This window comes from Heteronotia binoei, chromosome 1 (genome assembly GCF_032191835.1).
Source record: "Heteronotia binoei isolate CCM8104 ecotype False Entrance Well chromosome 1, APGP_CSIRO_Hbin_v1, whole genome shotgun sequence".
Taxonomy (NCBI): Eukaryota; Metazoa; Chordata; class Lepidosauria; order Squamata; family Gekkonidae; genus Heteronotia; species Heteronotia binoei.
In genome coordinates, this window is record NC_083223.1 from 190,892,017 (window position 1) to 190,905,674 (window position 13,658).

The window sequence follows — 13,658 nt, forward strand, 5'->3', positions numbered from 1 at the left end:
CAATGCTTGGGGAGGGAAAGGAGCTCAGCTGAGATGTGATGTCATAGAGTCTCTTCTCTGGAACTGCCACTTCCTCTGTGGAACTGATCTCTGCAGCCTGGAGATCAGTTGTAATTCCAGAAGAATTCCAGAAGAAGAAAAGCCCCTGGCTTTGCACTGGGAGCAGAAATCAGGGGTTTCCAAAAAGCTGAGCGGAGGGGCTGCTGCTCAGCTGTTTGGTTTAAATAGCTCAGAGCTATTTAAACCAAACAGCTGAGATTGCTCCTGAGATGTTTAGAAGCCCCTGCTTTCTGCTCCCCCCACCCCCCGCAAATGGCAGAGAGCAGAATGCAATGGTTTAAACCATTTAAACCAAATAGCTGTGTTTTGTGAACAGCAGAAAGCAGGGGTAAACCCTTGCTTTCTGCTCTTCACAAACTGCCACAAATTGCATCAAAATTCACAGAAGTTCATAGCTGTTCTTCAGTTCATAAACATCACTTTAGGAACAAAAACCAGCCAAAATTTGTGACAGACTTTAGCTTGTCAGTCAGTTTGTGCCCATCCCTACCTCTGTTGTGTCACCCTTGATATCAGGGTGGGATATCTTTGCCTGAAAACAGAAGCATTGGCTACAATAAATACACTTGGCTACTCTTTCTTTTTAATTGCTGGATTATTTCTTAGCTGCCAAACTGATCTCCCTTCTCACAACAGGAGATGATATTAATATTTGGTCAAGGGAAAAGGTTATGCTTGGGCAGGATAAGCCCGGAGGGTAAAGAAAATGATTCTTTCATCCGCTGTTGAACTCCTGACCTTGCACTTTAGTGTATACAAACCACTTACCAGCAGTCTGAGCAGCTCAAGATCTTGGGTTACAAAGTGTAAGCTTGCATCTTTTGTGTGTGTGTGTGTAGCTGTCAGTATAACTCACTTCAAGATGCTAGGTTATCATCTTTTAAGGGATGTACAACTCTATCATGTCTCACATCACCGAAAAGAACATTTGAGTCTGTGACAGTGAACTTTTCATCACATGAAACTTTTCATGCACAAGCCTTTGAGCATCTTGAGGATTAATGTGTGGTATGACTGGTCATTGTTCATGTAGACACAAAAGGGAGAAAGAGGCATTTGTAATGCAAATGAGGATTTTGGCCATTGTAAGTTTTACATTACAAAAATAGTGAACTAAGAGCTGTTTAAAGCCTGTTTTTCTGTCACCTTTAATCCCAAATAGCATCACTTCTTCTGATTATTATATGGCATTCCTACACTGAGTACTTTTGGCAGAGGGTGTTATCTATCACTGAAGCAGTACAAGTTCACAATACAAGACACATCCTTCCCTTTGGCACTGTTCCAATAGTCCATGCAATTCACTGAAGAGAGATGGACTAATCATGGGACAAAACCCCTCCCCGCCTCACACTTCAGAGGTTAGAGTAGACATGCCAACCAAATGGAGATTTGGGGGGGGGGGGGACACAGCATACCATGATTTTTGACCTCTCCAGTTTTTCATTTGCTTTGGGCTGTATACTAGGGTTGCCTGCCAGCCAGAAGAAAAATATCCCGTTCTTTTAGTTGAGGCTTACTGTATGTGATGGGCAGCTGAAGTTTTTAATGGCATGGAAGTAAAACATCGCTTGGCAGTGGCTGCAGATCAAACAGACATTAAAGGGACAGATAGAGGGACTCATTTAAAGATGGCAATGCTGTGTGTACTTTAGGTCAGTGATATCATCCCAGATGTGTTGGAGGTTGAACTCCCTGCCCATCAGATGGCCAGGGGGTCTAAACCTGTCATTATTAGCTTTAAAAAAAATCTGTAGATTTGATAGATAGGGGCTGTTTAGGGCCAGTGGTTAAGGTCTTAAAATATCCTTTGCCTACTAAATCCTCAACAGCATTCTTTCTGCCCCCAACTGTTTGACAGCTACTGCTTTCTCTATCCCAGAGGACTGCCATGCAGGTCCCAATTGTGCTGCTCCTTGTTCAGTCCCTTCCTCTTGAAGCTCCTCCTTCATGCAGAGGTGGCTGCAGGTTTTGACTGCTATAAGCCTTTGGACACAAGTATTCCGTGGTGGGAGTGTGGGGCCCCTCTATCACAGCCTCTTCTCACCTCTCTATCAGGCAGCTCTTTTTGCCCCACAATACCTAGTAATGGCTCCATTCTCTGCCCTCATTGCAGCTACAATGGAGAGGAAAGAGCATGTGCAGGGGTCTTTGGGGTAACCTCCCTCCCATTTCCTAGTTGAAGGGGGTGCATGGAGAAGACAACCAAGTGGGCTCTGCTTCTTCCACTGGGGCCAGGCCAACATCCCAGTCAGTGGAGGACTCCCTATAGGCAGGAGACCTCAGCAGGCGCTCAAGTGTTCTCTCACCTGATGCCATCTCTGCCTTCATTCCTGGCTAAGTCCTGCTCCTGGGACTCAGTCCTTACCCCTTAAAAAAATCACTACTTAGCTTGGGAAACTTGAAATGTTTAAAGGCCATCATTACATTGAATGTGATCAGTTTTGCTCTTGCATCAACAGTTTATATCTCAGAATTAAATTAACTCCAGGGATTGAAACCTACAAAAGCCTGCATTCATTTAATTTGTTTTGGTCTCTTAAAACTCGCCAGAGGCCTTTTTTCTAGTACCAAGTTATCTTCTGCAGCATCACTGGCTGAACCAATAAGTGTTAATTATGGGCTCAGGGTTTCATCATTCTTGGTACTTTGCCTACAAACAACCAGCCAGCTGTGTCACCTTGCTAACTTTATAATTCCTTTTACTTCTCCACAGAGTCCCTGAATGTAAGGAAGCAGGAATGAAATTATGTTGTCACTGTGACGCAGGGGACCCAGATTAGACCGATATAATACTTCCTTCTGGTTTTAAAAGCAATTAATCTGTGAAAACAGAGAAAGAGCGAGAGCAGCAGGTTGGCTGAAAAATGGAAGAAAGTTGAGGGAATAACACAATAAAGAGTGACAAAGATGAAACGTCCCCTTTCTTACCTCTGTGGCCCATGTCACAGTGTATGCATGACCCAGCACAATCCCATTCTTCAATTCATTGTTACCTATTGACTGCTAAATGGAAAAAACACAATCACAACTTCCCTGAAAGCACTTGAACATATTTACACGTTATCCAACAAGTTAGAACAGCCTGTACCCAGTCACATAGTTCCTCCAACAGAAAGTCTTACGGTGGTGATTTCGTATGTCCACTGACTTCCCCCTTTGCCCTCTATGCAGACCCCAAGAACTAAAACCTTTTTCACACACAGCTCACCTCGCAGTCACAATCCTGTTCCCTCTGCAGCGTCTGTCGGATTTCCCACCATCTGCACCGGAGTTACAGGAAGTGCCGTGGCTTTTGCGTAGCAAACGTAAACTGGGTTTTAGCGGTTTATGTTTGCTACGCAAAAGCTGTGGCACTTCCTGTAACTTTGGCGCAGATGGTGGGAAATCCGACCAGACGCTGCGGAGGGCATAGGATTGTGACTGCGAGGTGAGCTGTGTGCGAAAACGGTCTAAATGTCAGTGGGCTCAGTGGACTACACCTAAAGGGATTAGCAAAAATGTCCCATTCTGCAAATTTTGCAGATGGTTGGATACTTGCTAGTGTGACTTGCCTGGATCTGGAGTGGGAGTAATGGAATTTCACTTATTACAAATATGTTTAGCAATGCCTCTAGGCCTAAACAATTTATGACATGCCAATCTAAATGCAGTCTATCAACTATGTAGTCACCAGCTCAGTGCTGGAGAATGTTCTTACTTTTGTAGGTATCAGCAGGTCTCTATTGGTTTAGTTGGTAAGTTAGTACAACATTGATCTTCCCTTATCCATTTTATCCTAGCAACACCAACCCTGTGAGGAAGGGTTCAGTTCTGCTTAGGATTTCACTGTAAATTTCATGAAGGAAGAATGAGGTGAAGAGGCCTTCTGTAACATGCTCTTACTATTGTTTTCCCTTCCTCCACATCACTGGGGTCAGGAAAGGCTGTTCCCCTAGGAATGCACACAATGTGATATACATACTAGACATTATTGTGTATGTTATGGTGCATTGTGTGTAAGCAACAAGCAGATTTCGGGATTGCCAGGAATAGAATATTTTTTAACTTAAAATAGATTTGAACCTGCTTATATATACTTTGGATAGCTATTGTATGGCTAGTGCATACAGCTACACACCCATGAATGAAAGTCTAGATTCCAAATTTTTCTAAGTGACAGAAAGAATTCACCAAAGAACATGCTACACATGCAAACTATTTATGTTATGATCCAAGAGGTCCATGGGTATAGCATATGCTCAAGTGCAGAGGACTTGGACCAGAGATCCCTGAGCTTGAGTCCCTGCTCAGCTATGAGGCTCAACAGAGGACCTTCATCCAATCATCTCTCTTCAGCTTATCCTTGATTAAAGGGTGGCTATGAGAATAAAACTGCAGTACTTGTCTGTGGTATACACCACCCTGAACTCCTTGAAGGAAAGATGGATACAAATATGAAAAATATAAACTAAACAACAAAATAATAATTTGGGACATGTATTTAATAACAGTCTTCATTCACAGGAACCCATAAATGGAATGCACAAATCTAAAAGTTTTCTTAACAAAGCTGTATGACTGCTAGACTGTTCTTTCAAGCCCCACTACATGTGCACGCAGGGCTGGAACTAAGGATCAGTCACATCCTCAAAGACAGGTAATTACCTGGACCACTGAAGCAAAAAGGAGATCTGTGCTAATTGGCAGCTGCAATAGGGGCTCCTTTGTCACAGTCTCAGCTCAAGTCACAGTGCTGATGAAATAATGAAGCTGAATTGACCCTTGATAGCATGTTAACTGCACCCTAATGGACATGGACTAATTTTAGGACTTTCTCTGTCAATGCATTTTCCTCTTCCAATTGCATTTCAGTTCCTCTAAAGAGTTTTGTTTGTTTTTTGTGACACAGTGGAAAGAGGATGGGGCCTAAAGATTCCTAAACCTCAAATAGCAATCTTATCATATGCATAGTTACTTGGAAGGAAGTGCCTCCAAGTTCAGTGGTGCTTACTGTGGAGTAAGTCTACATAGGATTGCAAGCTAAAGATTGCCTTCAGCATTACATGATAGCAAATGAGTATCTGCTATCATTTCCACATTCAGCAGATGTGAGCAGACATCTCTCCTGGCACATGTACCTATATAGCACATGTGGTTGCCAGCATGTTTGTGCCATGCATAATGCCCATTTTTATATCACCTTTTTACATCTCATAAGGGTCCAGGTTGTAAACGTATTCGTATTGGTTTGGATCCTATGATTCTCTTTCTGTAAGTTGGATCACATGAAGCCCTTCTACCAAGTTGTCTTCCAATTTATTTTCAGCTTTCTCTATCAGGAAAAACCATTCTTCACTGAAGGAAAAGAATTAACAGAAGAGAGTCATAGGATACAAATTAGTGGAAGGGAGCCACTATGCATCTGTTTTATCAAACTATTTCTATCCTGCTCTTCTTTTGAAGGGCCCAAGGTGGCTTACAAAAGTATGATTATAGAGCATCAGTTCAATTAAAATCATGTCAATTGATTTATCATCCAAAATTCAACTGATGGCCCACATTGCTAACAAAAACAAATGATCATCCACAGCTAAAATCTTATCACAACACTCAGTGAATGGGAATGGACTTGCTCCTTGTTCTAAAGACTGCTTGGGAAAGTGCTTTCCTCAGTGCCTTGGGGAGCCACTCCACAAAGGTATCTTAACTACCTGGGAAGACCTTGCACAGGTTGAGGAAGGTCACACACCTGTAGTATCTGACAAAGGGAACTTTGACACTTGAAAGCTCATACTTCCAAAATCCTGCTGGTTTCTAAGGTGCTGGACTCAAATCTAGTTGAACATCTGGAGTAGAAATGAAAGAATGCAGTTGGTCCAGGGGCTTGTAAAAACTCCCTTCCCAAACAATGAATTTTTACTTATTTACAAGATTTGTACCCCTCTTTTCTGTCCAACCAGGGCCACCAAGGTAGCTAACAATTAAAACAGCATAATGAAAATACATCACAAGCCCAACTGGAAACCAGAGCTAAAAATAATATATGAAACAAAATACAGTGGATTAAAACATAAACCCTGAAGGAAAGATCACTGAGGGAATGTCAGACAAAACAAAGTGTTCACCCTCTGACAGAAAACAGTGATAGATGGAACAGACAAATATCCCTGGGGAGGGAGTTCCATAATTTTGCTGCTATGACCGAGAAGGCCTTCTCTTGGGTTGCCACCCATCTAGCCTCAGGAAGCAGGGGCACCCTAAGCAGGGCCTCGGAGGATGACTTCTTTGATCAGGTAGGTTAATACAGGAATAGTTGGTCTTTACAGTATCCTGGTTCCAAACCAAATAGGGCATTAAAGATCAATGCTTGAATTGGGCCCAGAAACAAAATTGTGCCAAGATTGGAATTATGTGGTTTGTATGGCCCAGTCCAGTCAACATTACTTTAAAATAATTTCTGCATACTTGAGAGTGAACATTTTAAAACAAGTCTAGTCCAGTGTATTGCAATAATGCAAGAAGAAAACAAACAGTTTCCAGCTTACCCCTCCAGGAGTGGTGCATCCCATCAGGCATCCTGACTTAACAGCTGCTTTTATTATCTGGTGTAAATCAGAAGAGTGCCTTTGAAGGCCAAAGGACACTTGGACTCCTCCTGTGAAGTCTACTAAAGCTTCTGAAATGTAGCCCCAGTGCAAATTCTGATAAGAGCCACGCAACCTGGAAGAAAGGAGAAATGCCATAATGCAGCTGGGATGGAAGAAGAGGAATAGTATTTGTCTCAGAAATAGGGTTGCCAGCCCCCAGGTGGGGCCTGGAGATCTCCTGCTTTTACAACAGATGTTGAGCTGTCAGACGTCAGCTCTCCTGGAGAAAATGGTTGTTTTGAAGGGTGGATTCTACGGCATTGTACCATGCTGATGCACCTCCCCTCCTAAAACCCCACCCTCTCCTGTATCTACCCCCAAAGTCTCCAGGTGTTTTCCAGACCTGGCAACGCTAGTAACAGACCACAACAGAGGGGGCCCATATTTGAGAGTCACTGTGGTATATTGGATGGGGAGAGGGATGGTAAACTTGGTTTCAGTTCCCATTCAACCATGCTTTCTGGGTAACCTTGGGTTAGGGTTGCCAAGTCCAATTCAAGAAATATCTGGGGACTTTGGGGGTGGAGCCAGGAGACATTAGGGGCAGATCCAGAAGCAAGGGTGTGACAAGCATAAATGAACTCCAAGGGAGTTTAGCCATCACATTTAAAGGGATGGCACACCTTTTCAATTCCTTCCTTCCATAGGAAATAATGCATAGGGGCACCTTCTTTTGGAGCTCATAGAATTGGACCCCCTGATCCAATCTTTTTGAAACTTGGGGGGTATTTTGGGGAAAGGCACTAGATGCTATACTGAAAATGTGGTGCCTCTACCCCAAAAAACAGCCCCCCCAGGGCCCCAGATACCCACAGATCAATTCTCCATGATTTTCTATGGGAATAAATCTCCATAGGGAATAATAGAGTTCCCAGCAGACATTTCCCTCCCCTCCCCCCACTTTCTGACGATCCTGATGCGGGGGGAGGGTCTCCAAACCGGGGGATCCCCTGCCCCCATCTGGGGATTGGCAACCCTACCTTGGGCCCGAGTCACTCTCAGCTAGGGTTGCCACTTGCCAACACTGGATTGGAAATTCCTGGAAACTTTGGGGGTGGTGCTTGGGGAGGGTAGCATATGGGGATGGGAGGGGTATTAGCAAGGTATAATGCCATTGAATGCACCCTCTAAAGCTGCCATATTCTCCAGGCAAACTGATCTCTGTCATCTGGAAATCAGATGTAATTTTTTTGGGGGGGAGGGGCTCCAGCTACCACCTGGAGGTTGGCAACCTTACTCTCAGCCTAATATACCTTGCAGGGTTGAGTATGACATAGAAGAGGGGGAAATCATGTGTGATGTCTTGAACTTCATGGCAGAAGGCTAGGATAAAAATGTGGTAGATAGGTTTGTCTGGAAAATATTACTTGTGAATGTGAGCATAAAAAGAAGACAGTCGCTTTTACTTTCCATGATTTACTATTTCATTCATTTATTCATTCTCAGTGTTTTTTAGTCCTGCTATCTGCCACAGGCACTCTAGGCAGATAAGAACCAAGCATGAAATACGCAAACATAAACTAAAACAATAAATCAAGATTAAATAAAAATGCAATATAGATTCTAGGCTATGTAAGGTTTTGCATTTGAATTTCCAGTGTGGGGAAATTCATTCCAGCATCCCAGCCCTGATTTTATGAAGGTTGCCTTTGAGGTGCAGCCTGGCCAATCATAATTCACAAAGGGTAGAGCTGCAAAGAGAATAGACAGCAATGCAAGTGAGCACATAAGCATGGTTAGTGAGTGGCCCTGCTCAAAAAAATATCTGATGAAAAATTTTCCCATCAGAGAATGAGTTGTAATCAAAATGTAAGATTTTACAAGGGAAAAGGTCAGTTTTGACGCTTCTAATTTTCTCCGGGGAGAACAGGAATTATAGCTACCATTTTGAAGTGGAGATTTCTATTCTGAAGCAATATTTTAACTTAAAATGTCAGTTTAATGCAGGCGTATACAAATCTGGTTGCCTTATTGGCCAGGCTGAAGCTGTCAGAGGGAGTTGGCTGCCTGGAATGGCTGCAAGGAGAAAAAGAGAGAGCATACAAGCTGCAGATAAGGTGGTAAAACTGTTTGCTAGGCTTCAGACAGCAGGTTCAGAAACATGTAGCTCTTTGCAGTCCTGTGAAACATTTACTTGCAGGTACAAAACAAGCACTTTAGAGACAGTTACTTATGATTTCCACCCCACAATCTAATTTCTTGTGTACACAGATCCCCCCCCCCCCCAAACATGCAAGACAATTCAGTCAGGTGATTCCTTTCCCAATATAATTTTTTTTTAAAAAAAAAAAATCTGCCTATGAACAGTTTTACCATCCCATCTACAGTTGTGTCAACTGAAGCATCATACCTTGAAGGCACCTGTCAGGAAGGGCTAGGACACAAAACTACAGCTTAACTATGTAATACATTGAGCATCTGTTATTGGCGTCACTGTGGGCACTGTCAACAGACATGCAGATTTCCTGGGGAGAATTAAGATTCCCAGGTGTGTGTGAGGCCTGATGCATTTCAGGACTATGGCATGCTAGTAAAGGAATGGTTCAGGACCATAGCATATCAGCTTTCACCCCATCCCATTTCCCGACTCTGAAATAGTCCCAGGGAACCACTGTTTGCCATATTGGCAAAATGTATGTGTTAGTCAATCATGAGACTAAAATAGTTTTTAGTGGTGGATTATGCTCATATTCTAAGTTTCAAATGGGAGACCACAGGGAGCCCCTTGCAAAAGTAGGATTTAAATCTACTACATAATGATTTTCTTGTAGAATAACAGATGCTTACTCTATTTACACAATTTGAGTCCAGTAGCACAATAGAGACCAATATGATTTTTATAGTATGCTGTTCTCTAAGGTGCTACTGGATTTGAATCTTGCTCTTCTACTATGTTTACCCTCCAAAAAGTATTTGCCTGAATGATTTAGGAAAGATTCATATAGTGCAATTCACCTCCACATGTGATTCATCAACTGTATCTGTAGATGTACCATCATGGAGCTTGTACTGTATGTGCCACCCTATCAATGGATGCAGCTATCATGACCTTGCAGTGATTCCCATGAGTGTAGCTGTTACAGCAGAAATCACCACCTGATTGATATGGTTGTACCTGTAGATGTGCCAGGACATATGAGGCATCTGCCATGTGATACTGGGCATGTTTGCAGTTGAATGTGGCTCAGGGAAAAGAGCACAGAGGTTGGTCTTATGGACTGCTCCTAAGTTTCCCACAAGTGAAAGGAATGGTTTAAAATCAGGGGTTGAACTCCACAGGCTTTCTCATCTCCTTCTCCTATTCTTATCTCCACACTTTGTACAGTGCTGCAACTCCTATGCTAAATTTAGGCCACTTGTGAGGTAAAAGCCTCTAGATAATCCTTATCTCTGGCTCAGTCACAGATTCTGTGTATTGAATGTCTCAACAATTACATCCTAAGAATCAGGCCTCAAATTCAGCAGGAGCTCACAGAAGCACAGCTCCTGAACCTTTCTGAGGCTTCACCCTCCTCCTTCCTACCTTGTCCATTGAATAGTAGGTGCAGTCACATAACAATCCCTTAGGGTTGCCAAATCCAACCCCAGAAATATCTGGGGACTTTGGGGGTGGAGCCAGGAGACACTGGGGTGGAGCTAGGGGGAAGGGGGAAACGGCGCCGGGGAGCGTGGCGAGCCGCCCCGCAGCTGCCGCCTCTGCTCCGCTCACCGTGGCTGCTCCTCTGAGATGGGCTCAGCCTGAGCCCATCTTGGAGGAGCAGCCACGGTGAGCAGAGTAGAGGCGGCAGTGGCGCAGCGGCCTCGCCCGCTCCGCCTCTGGGACGGAAGCGGAGGGGGGGTGGAGGCTGGCCGGGACCGTGGCGTGGACCTGGATTCGCGGCTCGCCATGCTCCTGGCCTGCCTCGCCCTCCCCTGCGCTGCTGCCGCCTCTTGACTGCTCCTCCGAGATGGGCTCAGCCTGGGCCCATCTCGGAGGAGAAACTGCGGTGGGCGGGGAGGGGGCGGCAGCGGCGCGGCAGCCTCGCCGGCTCCAGGATCCGGTGGCTCGGCGCCGTTTCCCCCCTCTCCCCCCGCTTCCATTTTTGGGGGGAGCGTGGGAAGAGGGTGGAAATCCTGGGGTCCCCTGCCAGGGCGGGAGGGTTGGGAAGCCTACAATCCCTGGATGAGCTCCACCACCTATTTTGCTACAAAACTATCCCTGTTAAGAATGCATGCCAAAGGCACAAATCCTCTTGCTTATAATATTTTAAAAATGAAGCCTGTCCTCTGATTATGAAATTGTTGTATTTATTATAAAATATAAATAAAAAATAAAAAAAATTATCACAACAAATGTTCTTAGGAAATACACTGTTCTCCTCCCCATTTAACCTTGAACTTGAGCAGGCTTTTGTCCCTTGCTGAATGTTACAATCATACATCCACATTATTATCTGAAACCTGAAATCATGTCCCCAGTTGACAGTTTGCAGTCTCCTGAACAGAAAAAATAAATTGGCATTGTTGGAAGCAGATCTGATAGAGATCAGATATGGTGCAATTAGCATACAAGCACAGAGTGAAATTAAGCACCACAAATCTATGTACAATGCAAGCACTAATCTTAGATTTCTTCATTTTGTTCAGGTCATTGAATGTTCATCAGATAATAGAATGACTGGTAACCAGAAGGCATCGTTCAAGCCTTCTTTCTTTATCTTAGGCTTTTGATCACAAATGCAAAAAGAAAGAAAAAAATTACTGTAGATAACAGAAGTGCATGCCATTAAAAACCACAGTAAATACTCTATCTCAGCAATGCACAGAATCAGAAAATGAAATGCATGGCTGATTGTGTTTTAAAATAATGTTCCTAGCTGAGTTTGTCAAGAAAGCAATGTGTAGTAGTATGCACTGGGGAAAATCCTCGGCTGAAAATCCCATAAACAGCATCTCTTGCCATCTTAATGTAATAGCAATCTGACGTTTTGTGGAATGAAAATGCAGTTCAGCAAAATGTTACCTGAGTCAACTATTTCTAAAGCATATTTCAGAGTCTCAAAATCAGCATTTTGAGCTCTGCTTGGTATTATCTGAGTTTTTCTGTTGCTGTTGCTTTCTATGTTTTATTTCAGGGACAGTCAAATTCTGGCTTTGGAATAAGCAGGCCATGGGAATCTCCTGGATTATTATTATGCACTATTATCATTATTATCAACAATTGGAGTCCGCCATCTACATAAGGCAAATCAGATTTTTTTTTAATTAGAGAAAGATAGGATTGGATTCCATGGATCTGTTCTGCTAACTGTAGGGTTTTCCTTCTGTGGAAAAAAAATCTTCCATTGTCACAGACGAAAGCCCTGCCATTAGGGGAAACGATCCATAGGATCCACCCAATGTGAAAGCCTGGCTGTGTGCTCTTCCAGGGATACTTGGCTACCACCAGAAATAAAATGTTCGACTAGCAGGGCAGTTCTTTCCTGTATCTGACACTACAATCAACATGTCCAAATGATTTGATTGCACAGGATTCCAGCCATGCACTGGTGGTAGAAAAGGCTCATTATCAACAGCCATCATTCAGCAATGTTCATAACAGAGTAATTTTCAATTATTATTTACGCATGCTACCTTTGATAGCTATTTCATGCAGCCAAATTATCCAACAGAATAATATGTGAAATGGTTTGATGGAGTTCCAGTTGGAGTGCAGTGTAAATAGGGGATAGGTTGATCTCACTGGGACATTGGAGGGGAAGGGGTAGACTTCATGTTGATGGTTAGAGCAATGTTGTTCTATCCTATCAGGGTTAAAAATTCTAGACCCAAAAGGCAGACAGAAGATGGAGAAGAAATACAGATGCAGGGGGTTTTTGTTTTGTTTTTTAAAGCTGATGCTAGAAGTAGAAGCTAGTATTTAGTTTCACACACTGCCATCCTTAGGAGGTTTACTCAGAATCCTATCCAGGTCTCTTAAATGAGGCTTACTCCCAGGAACATGTTCTTGTAGGGAATTCTGTTTGAAAAATCAATTGCTATATCTCAAACAGTTTGATGGATCTCTAGATCAAATAATATTTATTTTTTATTTTATTTATTTAATTCCATTTATATCACACCCTCCCCGCCCTATTACTACAGGGAAAGGGTACTTGGAGGTGAAAACAACAAACACTAAGAACTACATCCTCACACATTGAAGAACACATGCTTAATGGAGGATACTTCCCCCTTCTCCTTGACCTCTGTATGAACAAAGGAAGGCACCTGACCAAACAAACAAACAAGTTTTCCCACTTCTAGATCTTGATTGACAGCAGTCCGTATCTTCTTCCTAGGTCATGCAGACAATAGGGAATCAGGCACAGTGTTAACCCTATAATGACTGGAACTTTAAAACATTGCAAAGGGCATACAGAACAGATACATAATTCCAGCGGTTCTTAGGATGGTACTGTAAGCCAGATTCTACAACTGAACCAAGGAAACAAATGCCTACTTTTTGATTAGCAATCATATCTCAGCAAAGTATATATGTACATCACAGCACATTGTTACTAACATCCTAAGAACTGCTTGTAATCCACAGAAAGCACATGTGTTTCAAAACATCCATCACACAGTAACACTTTTGAAAACAGAAGCTGGTAAAGCATGAATTCTATGTATATTTACTTGGCATAGGCTTTTTCTAGTAGAGATGGCCAGAATTCATTTGTGCTGCGTGGGTGGACTGACAAGTATTTCCCATGGAGAAATGGCAATCGGTCGTCTATCACCACATCCACCCAGTCTCCAAAATGCCAGAACTGGAAAACAAAACAGTTAAGGATGACTTTGTTTTTATAAGGAGATATCCCCACCATAAGGGCTTTAAAATGGGACTATTAAATGTACTATTTGAGATACTTTAGAGATATGTACACAGACTTTATGACTGTTGAAGTTTGTTAGTTTTTAAAATGTTTATTCCTTTTCTTTATTTCT

The 13,658-nt window shown here is 42.9% G+C and overlaps 1 protein-coding gene across 1 annotated transcript in view; it reads right to left on the reverse strand.

Moving 5' to 3' along the window:
* The window catches only part of CAPN13 (calpain 13), a 170,716-nt gene that overhangs the window by 93,169 nt on the left and 63,889 nt on the right, over positions 1–13,658 (reverse strand). Inside the window, exons 5-7 of the mRNA XM_060244658.1 lie at positions 13,347–13,480; positions 6,588–6,762; positions 2,992–3,066 (exon numbers count right to left, since the gene is read on the reverse strand). Coding sequence (XP_060100641.1) covers positions 2,992–3,066; positions 6,588–6,762; positions 13,347–13,480 — 384 coding nt within the window. The remainder of the gene's footprint in view (positions 1–2,991; positions 3,067–6,587; positions 6,763–13,346; positions 13,481–13,658) is intronic.